General features: G+C 39.2%; 1 protein-coding gene across 2 annotated transcripts in view; it reads left to right on the plus strand.

The window, feature by feature from the left end:
- ATP2A2 (ATPase sarcoplasmic/endoplasmic reticulum Ca2+ transporting 2) overlaps positions 1 to 15,892 on the plus strand; it is a 43,980-nt gene that overhangs the window by 9,029 nt on the left and 19,059 nt on the right. For both annotated transcript variants that reach the window (XR_004243626.1, XM_032127768.1), the window contains exons 5-7: positions 3,181 to 3,319; positions 14,220 to 14,300; positions 15,649 to 15,734. Coding sequence is in view for 1 of the 2 variants with exons in the window: in XM_032127768.1 (XP_031983659.1) it covers positions 3,181 to 3,319; positions 14,220 to 14,300; positions 15,649 to 15,734 (306 nt within the window). In the remaining variant the exon portion in view is untranslated. The remainder of the gene's footprint in view (positions 1 to 3,180; positions 3,320 to 14,219; positions 14,301 to 15,648; positions 15,735 to 15,892) is intronic.

Here is a 15,892-nt window from a genome sequence, read left to right on the forward strand (position 1 = left end):
TTTTTCCCAGCTAAGGAACAAAGGATGGAGCACTTGTAATCTTGTTTCTTGTCTGTTTCCTCGTGAGACAACTGTTGTGTTTTAGTGAATTATTAATACAGTATTAATTCTCCCTGTTCAATCACTATTAAGTGTACATCCAAAGACTGCATGTCTGTCAAAGGCACAAGTTTCTTCTGAAAACATCTAAATACCATGAAACTTTTCCTACACTGTCAGCTGTGACATTAATTTGATGCTTTTTTTATAAATCATGTAGACAGTAATATCATAACATAAAATAACACTTCATGAGATGCCAAAACAAAAATGTTCATATCACTTTAGTTTGCTAATTTGATCACTTTAGGCAGTGGATGTTTTGTTAGAGGGTTTTTTTCTGCAGATAAAAAATACCCTGGGATTTTTATGGTAATTCCAGTTCTTTGTATGATTGGTTGGTTTTGTTGGGGTTTTTTTTAAGGGAAGGTGCTAACCTGACTTAATTACTTGTTCTCTTAGTGTGTGAGACATCATGCTTAAAAAAAAAAAACCAAACTGGTCAAAATAACAAAAATTAAGAGGAGGAGCCCTGTTAAGAGGTTAAAACACATTAGAGAGAACCCTGTATGCTGGAAGAAGTGGCCTTGAGTGGCATTGCTGCACATTCCTGTGCTCTGCTTTGTGCTATCCCGTGTGAGCTAGCTGAAGAGTATTCTTCAAAACCCAGTTTTTAGCAGTACCCAGCTTGCTGGTCAACCTGCTGGAGCAGGTGTGGAGGGAAGAGACGTTGGTCAAGGGGTGACAGCATTGCCCCCTGAAATGACATTTTATATTCAAGTCTCCATAAAGTAATTGTGCAAGAGTTAATGCTTAACTTGAAACTCTTGAGTTGCAGTTCTGCAGGTACTAATTTTAAGCATGAAATGGAAGGTAAAGCTGTCTGTATAGTTTGAGGATTTTTCTTGTGTAGTTGTTTCCCTTTTGTAGGAAATAATCAGGGTTTTTTTTTTCAGATGTGATAGTATGCAAAGAATATACCTCTGTGTATTTTGACATGCATGGAACTTCATTGTGAAACAGAGTTGCTGCACAGATGAAGTGACTCATTCCTTTGTTCTAATGGGCATGGAAAATCAGTCACAGTACACAGTCTCCACCCATAAATGTATCTGTTCCTACAGGTACCAGATGTGAGCACTGAGTCACGGCCACGGCTCTGCCGCTCTCAACCTTTCCTCTCACGTGCACTTTTCCCCAGGAGCCACCTGCCAGTGCTTCAGTGCCTGCAGGATAGTCTGGCTACCATAACTTCAGGCAAACTGGGAGCAAAAAGACTCAGTCTAGCACGCTGAGCTGGCTGAATGAGCTGAATCACAGACTTTGTTGAGGGTGGAAATGATCTTTAAGATCAAGTCACACCATTTACCCAGCACTGGCAAGGCCACCAAGAAACCATGTCTCTGAGGGCCACATGTACATCTTTTAGATACCTGCAGGCATGGTGATTCATCCACTTTCCTGAGCAGCCTGTTTGGATGCTTCACAACCATTTCTGTGCAGAAATTATTGCTAATATCCATTCTAAATCTACCCTGGTGCAACTTGGGTGTTTATTCTTTTCTTTTTCTAGAGAGTGACAAGGTCCTCCCTGAGCCTCCTTTTTTCCGGGCTGAGCCTCCCCTCCCCCCCCACCCCCAGCTCCCTCAGGTGCTCCTGGTGCTCCAGACCCTTCTCCAGCTCTGTTCCCTTTCCTGGTCATGCTCCAGCCCCTCCATGTCCTTCTTGTCATGAGGGGCCCAAAACTGCCCCCAGACCTGGAGGTGCCTCAGCAATGCCCAGCACAGGGGATGGGTGCTGCTCTGATCTTACTGGCTACACTATTTCTGCTACAAGCCAGGTGCCGTTGGCCTTCTTGGCCACCTGGGTTATCATGCTGAATTTTTACTTCTCCTTTTTGAAGGAGAGATTCTGTTGAAGTAACCTTCCTTTTGTGGGATTTTAAGGTTTTGCCTCACAGGGGCTCACAGTTAGTCCATAGAAAAGTAGTATTGGTGTTAACAGTGCTGAGGAGCAGAATTAATTTACCTGGTGGAGTATGAGGCTGGTATTACTTAAAGCTTTATGGGTTTGTGCTGGTATCTGCACTGCCAGACCCTGAGCTGTGCCATTTAAATTTTAGTTCCTCAAGGTAGTTTTGGTAATTTTTAAAAAGCTCATTTTTCAGCTGCACTGTTACATGGAACTGCTGAGTTCCTCAACATTTGAATTTCTGATGGTTTTGTTTCTGCTTTGACATGCAGGAGGAATTTTTTATTATCTGGAAAGCCTGATGTATATTTGAAGGGCAGATGTTCTAGAAACTATGTGCACTCTACCATTATCTATAATTATCAGGGCTAGATGACGTTTGTTCTTGTCAATAGGCAGGGAAATGGAAAATAAGTTCCTTCTCCAAGAGCTGGAGAAGGAGCACTGATAAGCTGCTGGTTTCTACAGTTGTTCTTTATCCAGGTGGCATCACAACACTGATACCAGTCTCTGCCAGTGCTTAGTGAGAGGACTGCAGCTGAGACGGGAAAGCTGTTGTTTTAGTGGAAATCAAAAGGTTTTCATATGTGGAGATTCATCCAAGTTTGTAAATTGTTTAGAGATTCTGGGGAAGTTTCTAGTGTATGCTTTAATTTCACTTCAGCATGACTTGATTTGCTGAAACAAGTAGTAGTAAGTTGGCTTCATCATAACTTGATCCTTGATTTATGTCAGTAAACGAAATTCAGCAGTGCTAGTCCACTCCAGGCTGAGTGTAAGCTGCTCCAGCCAAAGTACAGCCAAAACCTACATTCATGATTCTTAATTCTGCTTAGTGCTTTTCTTAAGGTCAAAAAGCATCCATATGTGACATGGAACTCTTTGTGTGGCCTCCCTGCAACAACACAGTGGATATTCTTGTTGGAAAATGCTGCGGGGGTTTAAATAAACAATTTCTGTGTTCTAAAGGCCTCCAAACACCTGAAGTACACTCTAATGATTTCCAGTCATCAACCTCTTAAGGGGAGGGGACACAAAATGTTCTGTATGAAGAAACACAGCAGAGCTGAGTTGGCAGCATTCATATGATAATGCTTTTGAAAAATCGGATCTGACTGGCTTATTTTTCCTTGAGGGCTTTCAGAATTACTCATTTTTGCTGTCCTTTAGGAAAGAAATGCTGAAAATGCTATTGAAGCTCTTAAAGAGTATGAACCAGAAATGGGTAAAGTGTATCGACAAGACCGAAAAAGTGTCCAGAGGATTAAAGCAAGAGACATTGTCCCAGGTGATATTGTGGAAGTGGCAGGTAAGACCCACTTATACATGCATTAGCATATTAATGTAAAATTGTTGTGGGGCTTTGTCTTAATGATTTGAGGCCCTGGGGGGAGTTTTCAAAGACTCCTAAGTATATGCTTCACTTAAGAACAATCTTGTTCCTGTTCATCTGTAATTACCTTAAATGTGCATTTCTACGGAGGGGATTGTTTTTCAAATTGCCACTTAGTTTAATTGGTAGGTCTAAAAGCAGAGCATTTTAATTGGAGTTGTGATTTTAACACTTGTCACGAATTTAAAATTTTGTTTTCTAATGTCTGCTTTCAGAGTGTCTTAAAACTCATCTGGTTTTTCATCACAAAATAGATGTTTGTTCCTGGTTTTTAAATGTCTTCGGTTTCCTTGGGTTTGGGAGCGCAGAGATTTTTTTGGTCATGCTCTGTTATTTCATCTGAATGTGTTCCTCCAGCTCTTAGACTTGTAGTAGCAGTGCCTTTGAACTTCTTTTCACAAATGTCTTCTGTCCTCTCAGCAAGTATGACTGGCACGTGACTTCACTGCTTTCTCATCTTCCATAATTCTTTATTGCTTCTTGTGACAATTTGCTGCATAGATCTCAAAAACATAAGCTATGCAGAGTAGAGCTCCCTGTTACTCCTGGGTAAGCTTTTGAAGTGCCAGTCTTAAAAGACTGGACTTTTGCATAGAGCTTTCTAATATCTTAGTTTTCCTCTAAAAGGCGTATCTTTGTTTGGAAGGAGTGCAAAAACAGAAGGGTTATACACTTTGAGCTAAAACTCCATCATTTTGGCAATAATGCCATAGTAATAACTTTTTCTCTAAACTGGGCTTGACTGTTCCTTCCCAGATAAAACCAGGTGGCTTTTGCTAAGTGTCAGGAATGTTGCATGCTCAGATTTTGTAGGTCATTATCAACTGTTAACTGAGTGATTGTTCCTTTGGGAACAATTCAGGGTGTACATCAAACTTACTTTGCACTAGTGTCACGTTGATTTTAGAGGTGGCAGCTGTCTCAAGAGGAGATAAATATATACCCTTAAACTTGACTATCCTCCTGTTTTAATTAGCAGGCAAAGAGAATGTGCACTCAGAATGAAGTTGGTGTTGGCTGCCTGCCCAGCTTTCATTTCTTGAGAAACTTTAACATTGGCTGAGCCCTGTCTCAAGGCCCTGTTCTGTGCACAGGATGATTCAGCTACACGTCCAAATCCAAAGTGATGATAGCAGAAACAGAGGGTGAACTGTGATGCTTTATCACTTACTGAGCCTCACTGCTCCTGCTCTGCATGGCCAGAGCTGTGTGCTCTGCAAGGGAGGGGGGTGTTTCTGCTGTGTTTGATGTGTCCTTTTGAGGCAAACAGAACTGTATCAATTACAGACTCTGCAGTAGATGTCTTGGCCAAATCCTTATCCTGTTTTTAAATGTCAGCAATGGAATGGTAGTTTTGGAAGGAGTTTTCATCATGGGGATACACTTGGGTTGTGTTTTTTGGTAATTTAAGGCAGTATTGGTAAAATTGTGAGCTGATGACTGTGTTTTGCACTGGTTTGGGGTATCACTGAGGAGAAGCGCTGGATTTTGATGCTCTGCCAGGTATCTAGAGCACAGAGCACTTTCTACTTGATTCATTGCCATTTCAGAAGAGGTACAGATTGTGTTTTCATCTTCAAATTTAGCTTTGCCTTTATTCTGTATGAGAACATCTGGGGGATGTGTAGGCTTTTACTTACCTGCTGTATATTGTCAGTACCAATAAAATCAATTACTGTGTTTAAAAGGCCTATGTCTGAGGGAGAAAAACGAATTGGGAATAACCAATGTGCCTGTGACACCAGGCTGCCTTTAACAAGCATAGTCTCCTCTTTATCATAGGGTTACTATTGCATTATTTTAAAATCTGCCTGTAGAACAATGACTGATAGTCCAGCACACGTAGAATTGATTTTCTTTTTTTTTAAATAAGGACAAGCTTAAGCAGGTATGCTCATGTAGAAACCCAAAAAACATCCAAGTTTTGTGGCTGTCCTTTAAGACAGGTGGTCTGGCTTGTTGGACTGCAGAAGCTTTTCTGGGTAAAATACTCACTTGAACTGGTGGGTCAAACAATGCACTTCAATTACCCTCTTGAAGCTGCAGTTGATTGTAAGTCATGTGGATGTTTAATAGAGAAATAAGTGCTTCAGTGTAACACAGCTTCTGATACTGAAATAATAAATTCTTGTAGCTAGACAATGCAGAAGTTTTAATTGTAATCAAATGGAAAAAAGCCACAGAGCAAGTAGAGAAGAGCCAATAAATGCACCATGTCCCAGTGCTGGTGTCAAGACCTGGAGGTGAGAGAGACTCTGTGCATGCTGGTGCCTCAAGTGCAGGAGGACTGCGATGGCCTTTGACATGGTGTTTGCAAAAAGATGGCCATGTAGGGAAGTGACAGAGCCCTTCATGCTGGGATGCATATCTGGCTATGGAATTCCTGGCCAAGTGCCAATGACATTTGTGTGTCCAGGCAAATATCTTTCAACTGAGTGGCATAAACAACCAGGTGATTGGTTTCTCCCCTGTGCTGATAAACAATATTGAACAAATTTTTACAAGTCTTCCCTTGCAAAATAGTTGTATTTAATGCTGTAACAGCTTTGTAAATTTGAAATAGCTGTGTGTGGGTCTGACACAGAGATAACTTTATCGTAGGAATTGTTAGATTGCTATTGATACGTGCAGGCACGAATTTCTTAACTGTATGTTGTTAGGAAGACTTTCCATGTTCACTTCAGCAGAGATGGTAGAAAAGATACTGTACGATGAACAGGAGCTCTTAGGGATGTTGGGATCACAGATTTGGGATGTGTGCCTTAAATTTGCTTGCACACCTGTGGTGGGTATGGTTCTCAGAGCTGTAGTGTGTGATGGTTACTAAGCTGCAGAGTTTTTCTTAGAATTGATGAACTGACAAACATCCAGATGCTGTCCTCACATGGCTTTTCAGTTTGCCTGTCTTTAAATGGATTATCATGCTGTTGTAAAAGCTGGAGTTAATTGGAGGCTAGACTCTAAACTTGTAACTAATCTTATTAGATTAGATACACTTTGGTTTAGTTTAGTTTTTGTTTGCTGGGTTATTTTAAAGAGAAATTTTAAAATTTTAAAGAGAAATTTTAAAAAGCATGGCCCTACTTAAAAGTTTTGTGTCAAGTTCAGCCTGAAAAACTGGGATAAACTGGTTGTAAATCATGTCCTTTTTTTTATAGAAGCACATTTGGGAACAGAAATGACCTTTGTTCACTTCTGCTGTATTTTCCTGTCTAAAATTTTCTGGAGTAGATAGAGTGTATCTGAGTTTCTGTAATTTAATAAATGAAAGTTCAATAGTTGCAGTCAGTAAGTGACCAAAGCACAGGCACAGTAGTTCCTCTTTTCCCTGAATTTCTGAAGGATGGTTCTTGTCATCTGTTACTGTATCTGTAAGTACTCAACATGTTAAAAATATACACAGAGTTGCCAGAAGCTGTTGCTTATTAAATTAGTGTATATTCCAGAAAACTTGGTTTTATACCTGGCGCACAGAGTAGGCAAGAACTGCTTTCTGAAGCTTTGAATTCCAGCTGCAGAGCACTTCAGGACTCTTGGGTGCCTTATAATAAAAGAAAGATAAATTTTGGGATGAAGAAGGTCAGGAAGGAAGATTCTTGAGGTGAGTTACATCAAAGTCCCATGTGGTTGTGAGGAACTCCAGGTTCTCCCTGGTAGTACAACTGAAAAACATGGATGTTGCAGATCTTACTCCAGAACATCTGGGTCCTTGTGCCTGTGTTACTTTTCTAATAACTAGGATTGATTTTCAGGCTCAGTGCTAGACACGCAGGTTTACTTTTTCTGGGAAAGTATTGAGATTGGAAAAAACAAGGAAAAGGATGGAGGAAGGCTTAAGCCCAGAACAGAGACCTGCTGGAGGCTGTCTTAAAGCAAACTGCTGAGAGCTTCTCTTGATAGGGAAAAAGAATTGACTGCAAATGTTGTGGTGGGTGTTTCCTTACTGGGTGCAAACTGTTGGGTTTGAGTCTTAAAGCATGTATTTTGCTTTTTTTCCTAAAGTACTACTTTTGAACCAAAAAAGACAGGAAAGTAAGATCAGTGGTTGATAAATACATGTACGAGTAGGGCATAAATCTGTGAGCTTCAGTGAATGTTTTGGCCAACACATCAGAGGCAGCTTGGGGATAACCAGACACAGTCCAAACTCTGTTCCATACTTCACTGGCGTCTGGCGTCATTTGAGGTTCAACTCAGGGCACAGCCTCTACTTGTGTCACTTTTAACACACATTTGAAATATTGCAAAACATATTTCCAATTTTTACCCCAATTCTGGTAGCATTTTCCTTCTGAGTTACTAAACTGTTTGGTAAAAATAGTGAAACTAATTCTGGTTTAGTTGCTTGAAAATTGAGAACATATTCTGATATTCTGTACTCTGACAGAACTGATACTGAGTGAGTTTTATTATAAGCACAAATAGTTCTGAACAAAAAGCTTGAACATCAGGATAATGTTCTGTTATTACTGTATCACCCTAACAAAGGAAGCTTTTTTCTTTTAAGGCTAAAGAAAGCTTGCATTTGGAGCTTTGCTTCACTTCCAGAATTCTGACTCTTGGTTCTTCTGTTACCCAAATGCAGCATAACTTGGAAACAGGACTTCAGCTTTGGTGTGAAGATGATGTTGTTCTCTACCTGACTTGCCTTGAGGCTTAACTTACCAGTCTGTTCTTTCTGCTATTAGGTATTTTTATAGGCTGATCACAAGAGTTTGCCATCTACTAGGCAGTGGTATAAATAGATCCACTAATTAAAAGCTAAAACTAGACAAATTTGGTTTAGAAATGAGTGCAGGCTTACAAGCTGTGTCCCTGTCCATCAGCAAATCTTATCCAATGTTCTGGTGCCCTCTTCAGAGAGAATGACACAAGTATGTGTTTAGAGAATATAAAGAAACAAATTCAGAAAAATTTGAGTCTTACATACTGTTTAACACAGTATCTCCATTTTTCTCAACCCTCAGTTTTGACCTGGAGATATTTTGCTCCCAGAAAGCGAAGCTTTTTCTGTCCTTTTGGCTTTTCTTGATAACAATATAATACATATGTGTTGTTCACTTTTTTTTTTTTAACCTCTACCTTTAACAGTTCCTGGGTTAGGATACTCACACTTTGCATACACTGCACAGTAAGCTCGGTGGATATTTTTGGTCTGCCTAGAATGCAGAAGGTGGATGATAGAGGCTGTTTTATGCAAGTTGTCTGATGGAAAGAATGAATTTAAATGTGTTGTTCTGTCTCCTTGTCAGTGAAAGCAAGTGCTGTTTTACTGCTGTGGTTACGACTGATGGACCTTTGCTGGTGTAATCTGTCTCATTGGAAAATAAATCTTACCTTCCTGGTTTGGAGTGGAAACTCAGACTTAAAATATGGTTCATAATCACTCTTCTAATTTTGACACTTGGATAGTCTTGGCCTTGTATGAAAGTGTAGATGGACTCAATTATGTTCCTGTTTTGTAGAGCTTCTGATTTCTGGTACTATTTTATTATGCCCTGTTCAGGAAGCATTAAATGCTTAAAACCTGTTACTACAGAAGAAAAATTAAGTTTCTGATGGTCGAAGGAAATCAAGCACAATAAGAAGATGAGATTGTCTGTGTACAAGGGGAGAAGAGGAGCTAAGCTGAGCTTGTGTTAAGGAAGTTTAATACAAAAACCAGTTGTGCTGCAGCAGCTCTACCTCTAAATAAAAGCAAACCATTCTGTTCAGGTGTGAGCTTTAAGTATTACTGTCCTCAGCAATACTCAATTCAACGCTCAGAAAACACTCAGTTCTGTTGATTGAATCTATTCATTTCAGTTCTTAAACTGTGTTCTTCAATTCTTCATGTAGGAAGCTTCAGTTGCTTCAGTTTATTAATAAATATTCACAATGGTGTATCCTCTAATTTAGAGTATAAACTTACTTTTGGGTAAGAGAGGAGACTGAAATAACTGACTCTTAAAGAGACTAAATGCCTCACTAGGAAAAGTGGTTTAAATAACTGTACCAGTAATCTGTCATGTTAGACCAGAAAACAGTTGCTAACACTTCATGCGTTTTGGCAAAAGAATTAATACTTACTTCTTTTCCTTTGGCTGGTAAAACCCCGTGTATTTTCACTCAGGTGTTCTAATAGCAGTGTGGTAGATTATATCTTCTAAACTTGATAGTATTTCTACTCTAGCCTGCTAAAATTAGAGCGTCCTAATAAAGCAGGAGAAAGACCATAGTGTCTTAAAAACCAAAATACATGAACTTGTCAACAATGAATGTTAATATATTAAGACACTTTTTTTCCTCTCTCCATTTGATGGCTTATGGCAATTGGTTTGGGGATGCTTTTACTCAGTTTCAGGAGCTGTTTGTGTTCACAAACTGTTCAACTACAGAATAATTGGAGCTGTACTGATAATCTTTATTACAAAAGTCCAGTTCCAACCCCCAACCTGCTGATAGCAGATCCAGGGTGACACTGGCTTTGGTTAATGATAAACATAAATAAGAAAGTGTGAGGTACATATTGTATATGAACAGCCCTTCTGACTTCTACAGGAAGAATTACTTTCATTTGCTGTGATCACACAGAGGGACTTTCTGCAAACATATCACTTTCTTTGCTAAGAAGAGGAATTGTTCTTGTAACACATTAACATAAAAAAGAAGCAAAACTTTTCACTTTTGACAGTGTACTTGCCTGTAAATCTGAGTAAGTCTCCAGTGGTGTGAGGGGTCGAGAGTTAACAGAGCTGGTACTGGTGGTCAAAGTACACATTTCAAGCAGTAGTTTTGTTCTGAGGACTGTTCTATAGCATAGTGGCTTTTGGAGGTACAACTTATGTTGCTTCCTGAGCCTCCTGTCACCAGCAGTTTTGATTAGAAGATCTGGCATATGGATCTCAATAGACTATATTGAGATAGTCTAATAATTTGAGACTTGAAAGATGAGTATGGTCCTGTTGTAGTCTAAGGTTCTTTGTTAGTACCCAGAAGTAATTAAAAATACAAGGGACTGAAATCCACACAACTTTAGCAGTTATTTTCCCTCCACCTTCATTGCTCATAGAATGTGTCCCATCACTTCTGCCCATCTTTCTGGGCTGCTTAAAGCACAGACTGCCATAGCCTGCAACATTAATATTGTATTTTGGCTTTAGAGGTCTCCCAGTGAGTGTCTCAAACCACTGTCTGACAGAATTCTGAAATGAAATATTTAATTTTATTGCTTTGCTGGAAACTGGTAAAGTATTCAAAGGGATATCAGTGCTCAAATGAAACACCCAGGTAATGAGTTGGTCATTTCACTGTAGGACTTGGTCAGTGCCAAGTATTAAACTGGGACTCAGGTTGCTTAATACATTCTGTACGTGAAGTTGATGTGGGACAAGTCTGTGGAGAAACAGTGTTGGACTGTGTAAAAATCAAATATATGTGTCAGTGCCTGTTCATACAGAGGGAACTTGGCCCATAACACTGCCACAGCACTGGGAATAGGAAGATGGGGGCTGGGGAGCTTTGAACCTGAGAAGAAAGGCTGGGGTGTTGGGTGTAATCAGTGGGAATCTTGGCAGGTAACATTGCTGGTTAGGTGGCTGAAGAACCCAGTATTTTCAAGTACTAAATTATCCATATTTTCAGTGAAAAATTGTGACTTCTTTAAAGCAACTGAGATAAACTTTAAATTCCTATTGCAACAAAGTACCACTCTAGTTTCTACCAAGGAGTGGGAATTGTAAATTGTCTGTTTCAGTATGTACAGTTAAATAAAATGGATATTTATCTTTTTTAACCCCCTGTGGGGACCAGGTTGTTTTTAAACAGATTCATTTATTCTGTGCTGAAGCTCAGCATTAAAATTCTAAAATGCATGAATAAAAGGATTCTGTGGGTAAAGCTGTAATGATTCAAACCAAACCCTTCTCTCACTCCTCCAAGCAGCACTCAATGCTGTAGTTAGTGGGGATGTTTTAATCAGTAGTTATGTATTTGGCTACGTTATGTTTCAGAACACATACCTGGGCAGTTTTGAAAGCAGTTTATTTGATTTCTTCAAAGCTGTTGTGGAAATCAAGTGACTATTTAGGATTAAAACCTTCAGTTGAAATAATGGATAAAAATATTTCTGCAACTGAGTTGTTATTTTAGATGTCAGACTACGGAATTGTGTCATTTACTGTAGGAGCTCTGTGCTGAGCAACACAAATACATAATCACTTTCTCATTTCTTTCAAGCCTTGGGTATTACTTTCATTGGTTCTGTGGACTGAATTGTATGAATTTTAAAAAGCCTTCCAAAAAAACAACAACAGACAATTTTTTTCCTGTTTTAAAAGTATAGGGAAAAAACACCTTCTATTTGTAGATGAGATCTGTAGTACACTGCTCACTGAACATTTCCTGTGGTTCTTCTCTGTCATAGGATGACTTCCTATTTATATTCAGCTTCAGTTGTGCTCTTGAAAGTATATTCAAGACTATAAATGACTTAGTGTCATAGTTGTTATTTTGCAAAGAGCTGTTTAAAATATCTCTCTAATTGACCTTGCTGTGCAGTTTTCCTGCCTATTGGAAATGCCTTGAATATTTTACTACAGCCTTCTCAGTCAGAGAGGGCGAGTGAATAATGTGTCTTATCTTAAATTGTTGAGAAATTTATAAAGCTGCACTGTCATAATAAATTTAACACTTCGGTTCTGGCAGTTCAGGCCGTTGATAACAACAGTAGTAGTTTTCATGGAAATACTGATGTTGAATATCAGTAGCCTGTTAGAGGGGTCTCTCCAAGTATTTTAAGTCTTGTGAATATTGAGTTTGAACAACTTAGAGCAGTTCAGAAGTAGGTTAGAAAATCGCTTGTGAACTTTGCCGTATGTCAGTCCAGTTGCTTGAAAGTTTTAAGATTAGTCTTTTAACAGCTTCTTTTTTGTGTTATGCATCTTTACCAGTGTTGTCAGATGTGGTGGATGTGGGCTGGCTGTAGCTCTGCAGCTCTTCCCGGTGCTCTGAAGATGTTTGTGCAGGTTGACAGGCGCTCACCACATTGCTCTGAGGGCTTGGCCTGTCCAGCCATATCTGAAAAGCAGCTGCTACTGTGTGTCTGCAAATAACCCTCCTCAGGACACCAGGAGAGCAATTGAATAGTTTTGCCTTTTTTGGCCTAGGCCCCCGTTTGTCTAAGGCTATTTTCTCTTGCTGCTCAAGGGCATTGTGGCTTAAATTAGTATTCACATGGTATAATGATACATTTGTGCCTGGTTTTTTATCCCTTCCTATACACATGCTCACAAAAACACACGTCTGACTTTACAGGCAAAACTATATACAATCTTTTCCTGGTTTTAATGGTTGGAGTTACTCTGAATTTACAGAAAGTCCCATGGTGCAAGTTTTCCTAATGTTTGAAGTAGCACTTAATTCTCCTCTTCAGGGTTTTGTTGCACAGTTTTCTACTCCAGGGTGTGAGTGGTTGGATGAGCCAAGGCTGTGACACCACTGTAGGGATTTTCATGATATTATTTCTTAATGTGCATTATTGCTGCTGATTGCATAAGCAGTTCCTGCAGGAATTGCAGCTTATTTCAATTTCACTGCAGGGACACAGATTCCACCTACTGAAAAGATCAGCTGTCTTTAGTTAGTTATTCTCCCTTCTTTATTTCTTTGCATTATTTTATAATAATTTAGCTGACACTTGAATGCTTGCGGTGCTAAATTACATTAGGAGTGTTCAATCGTGTTAATTAGCAACATTGACATGCAGAATGTAGAACCCCTCCATGTGAGTCAGAAATGTGCCTCGTTAATATGCTTTAGCAAGTTAATTTGCATCCAGCCATTTATTTTCAGTAGGCACAAAATGGTAGAGCTCTAGCTTTTTTTCTTAAAAACTAGGAAAAGCTGGGTAAGAGGAAGTAGGAAGGTAGAAGAATTAGTTTTGAGATGTTAGGGATGCTTGAGCTCAGCTGACAGCTGGATTCATCACTGCCAATTTTAGGAGTGGTGTTAACTTTTATCGTCTGCTGCTTTGGTTTCTCCAGCACTTGTTAGTGAACTTTCTGTTGTTTGTGAGTTGTTTGTTTTGTTTTGTTTTTTTCTTCAGTGTTGTCTTTTGCAAAGTAGAAATGTGTATGACGAGATAAACATAACAGAGATCTGTGAAAATTGTAACTGGGATGTGGATTGTGGTTATTTAATAGAGCAGCATTACTGGAAAAGAAAGCTACTGTGTGATCTGAAGTTAACATCCAACTCTGAAACATCTGGCAGGATTCAAAGTATAACATTACAAGAGCATATTTGCAGAAGCACGTTATTCTCACAATTGGTGCCAAAGAAAAGGAAAATACAACTTCTTTTAGTTTTCTAAATAAATAGATGTGGATAATGTGATCTTTGGAGAGCAGAGGACTCCCTTTGGGCATAGAGAAAACAACTAAAAGACTCTGCAGGACCACTTGTTCTGAAAAGGGAACTCGATTCACCTTAGCTACGGGGTTTGACTGTTTATAAATACATCTTCTGAAATTGGTATCTTGCTCTTGAGAATGTTTCCCCTTTGCTTTCAAGTGGCCGTGTGGTTAGAGAAACAATCCAGTGATTTACAGCTTCTTTCTTGGAGGTTAGGTAGGGGCAAGTCTAAATTGTCAAAGTGTATTGGATACTCAGAAAATGGGAGTACTGCAAGTCACAAAAGCAGCAAAAACTGCTGGTGATCTTAGTCATTTGAGCAGTTATTGGAAAGTCATTTTTCTGGCTGAAAGAGCTAAGGGACACGTGGTCAGAAACCTCTCAAACAGCAAAATTCTGACTTTGTCTTGTCATTCCTTTGTAGTTGGAGACAAGGTTCCTGCTGATATAAGAATTACTTCTATCAAATCTACAACTCTAAGGGTAGACCAGTCAATTCTCACAGGTACAGTTTCTGTGACTTTTATGTAATTATGTGCATAATTGAAAGTGCCTCTTCACTGTTTATTTGGAATGATCCATCAGAAACAAGCTTGCAGTTATTGAAGTTCTCTGCATTCAAGTGCAGTAAATTTCTGATCTGGTAACTTCTAGAGTGGCTGAATATGTTGCTTCATCATTGGCTTTGTGTTCCCTTTAGTGGGATGAACATTCTTACTGCGTCTTGTAATGCTTTTTTGGTCATCCCCTTCTCTCAACAGACACAAGCAATTTGTGGGAAATGAAAATAAAAATTATGAATTTCTCTTCTAGTTCACGGAGTCTGCTAGGTTTGAACATCTTGTCGCCACTCAAATATGAAAGTATGTAAATCTACTAAATGTCTTCTGCAACAGGAGAGAACAACTTTTGCAATACTGGCAGCTTTTAAGCTGCTGCCACTAAAGACTCAATACACTCAAGCCTTATTTGCTGAAATTCTGTGCGCTCACATTCGTGTGTTTTCTGGTACCAGCCCTCAAATGCAAGAGCTATTTTTAGAGCCCTTTTCAGATTTGTTGAAAACAAAACAAAGTAGCAGCACTTCTGAATATAGGAAAGAAGTTGGGAATCAACCAAGCATGCCACAACAGTTTTCTTTCAGCTGGAACATGAAGATCTGTCTGCCTGTTTTGGTAGCATAAATTAATGTTAACTAGCTCTGAATTTTAAAACAGTAAAGTATTCATAGGAAGCCTATTTTTCATCCTTGAATCTGTCTTGAAACAGGCTCCAAAGTTTCTCACCACAGATCCTGAATAGCACAAGACTGATCAAGCTTTACTTACGTTTAGCATAGGAAAATGGACTCCATGCCTGTAAAGCTGTCGGAATAAGTAGAAATAACCCACCAGAATTCTATAAAAAGGGACTATTCCTTGCCTTTATTTAAGTAACAGAATTCTTGTTTTAAAGGAAGCCTTTGCTGTTTTCAGCCAAGCTGATGCTTGAGTCTCCTGACTGATAAAATAGGACTGAGGTCTGAGATGCTGCTCAACAAAATCCTTTTAAAAGGAGGAAGCTTTGGCTCTCTTGAGCTTACACAAAGTAGTGTAACTCAGTGACTGAAGCTGAGAGCACCACCTTGTGAAATCTGGTGTAGCAATGAACATCTGCTTTTAAAGAAGAGGAACCTTTCTGTACCTGTGTGACATGTTTGTAGAAGCTGATACATAATTTTCAGCTTTCTTGGCCAACATTTGAGGAAAGAAGTTTGACATCCTAAAAATTTCAGGGCTCAAGATTATAACTTTTTGAGTCCCCCAGGACTCCAGATGCATAATCTCTTATTAAGACTATTATCTTTATTTCAGGTGAATCTGTGTCTGTTATAAAGCACACTGACCCTGTGCCTGATCCTCGTGCTGTAAATCAAGACAAGAAGAACATGCTCTTTTCTGTAAGTTATTTGTTTTGAGATTTTCAGAACATTTTTAAAATAACACTGAAGCTGATAAAAACGTGCAGAACTTCAGGTCTTCCCCCAAAAGCTGCATGACTTTGCTATGTTCTCTACACGTCTGTGTGTGTCTCCATACACATTGAACTAAATGCATT

Source organism: Corvus moneduloides, chromosome 18 (assembly GCF_009650955.1).
Source record: "Corvus moneduloides isolate bCorMon1 chromosome 18, bCorMon1.pri, whole genome shotgun sequence".
NCBI classification, from domain to species: domain Eukaryota; kingdom Metazoa; phylum Chordata; class Aves; order Passeriformes; family Corvidae; genus Corvus; species Corvus moneduloides.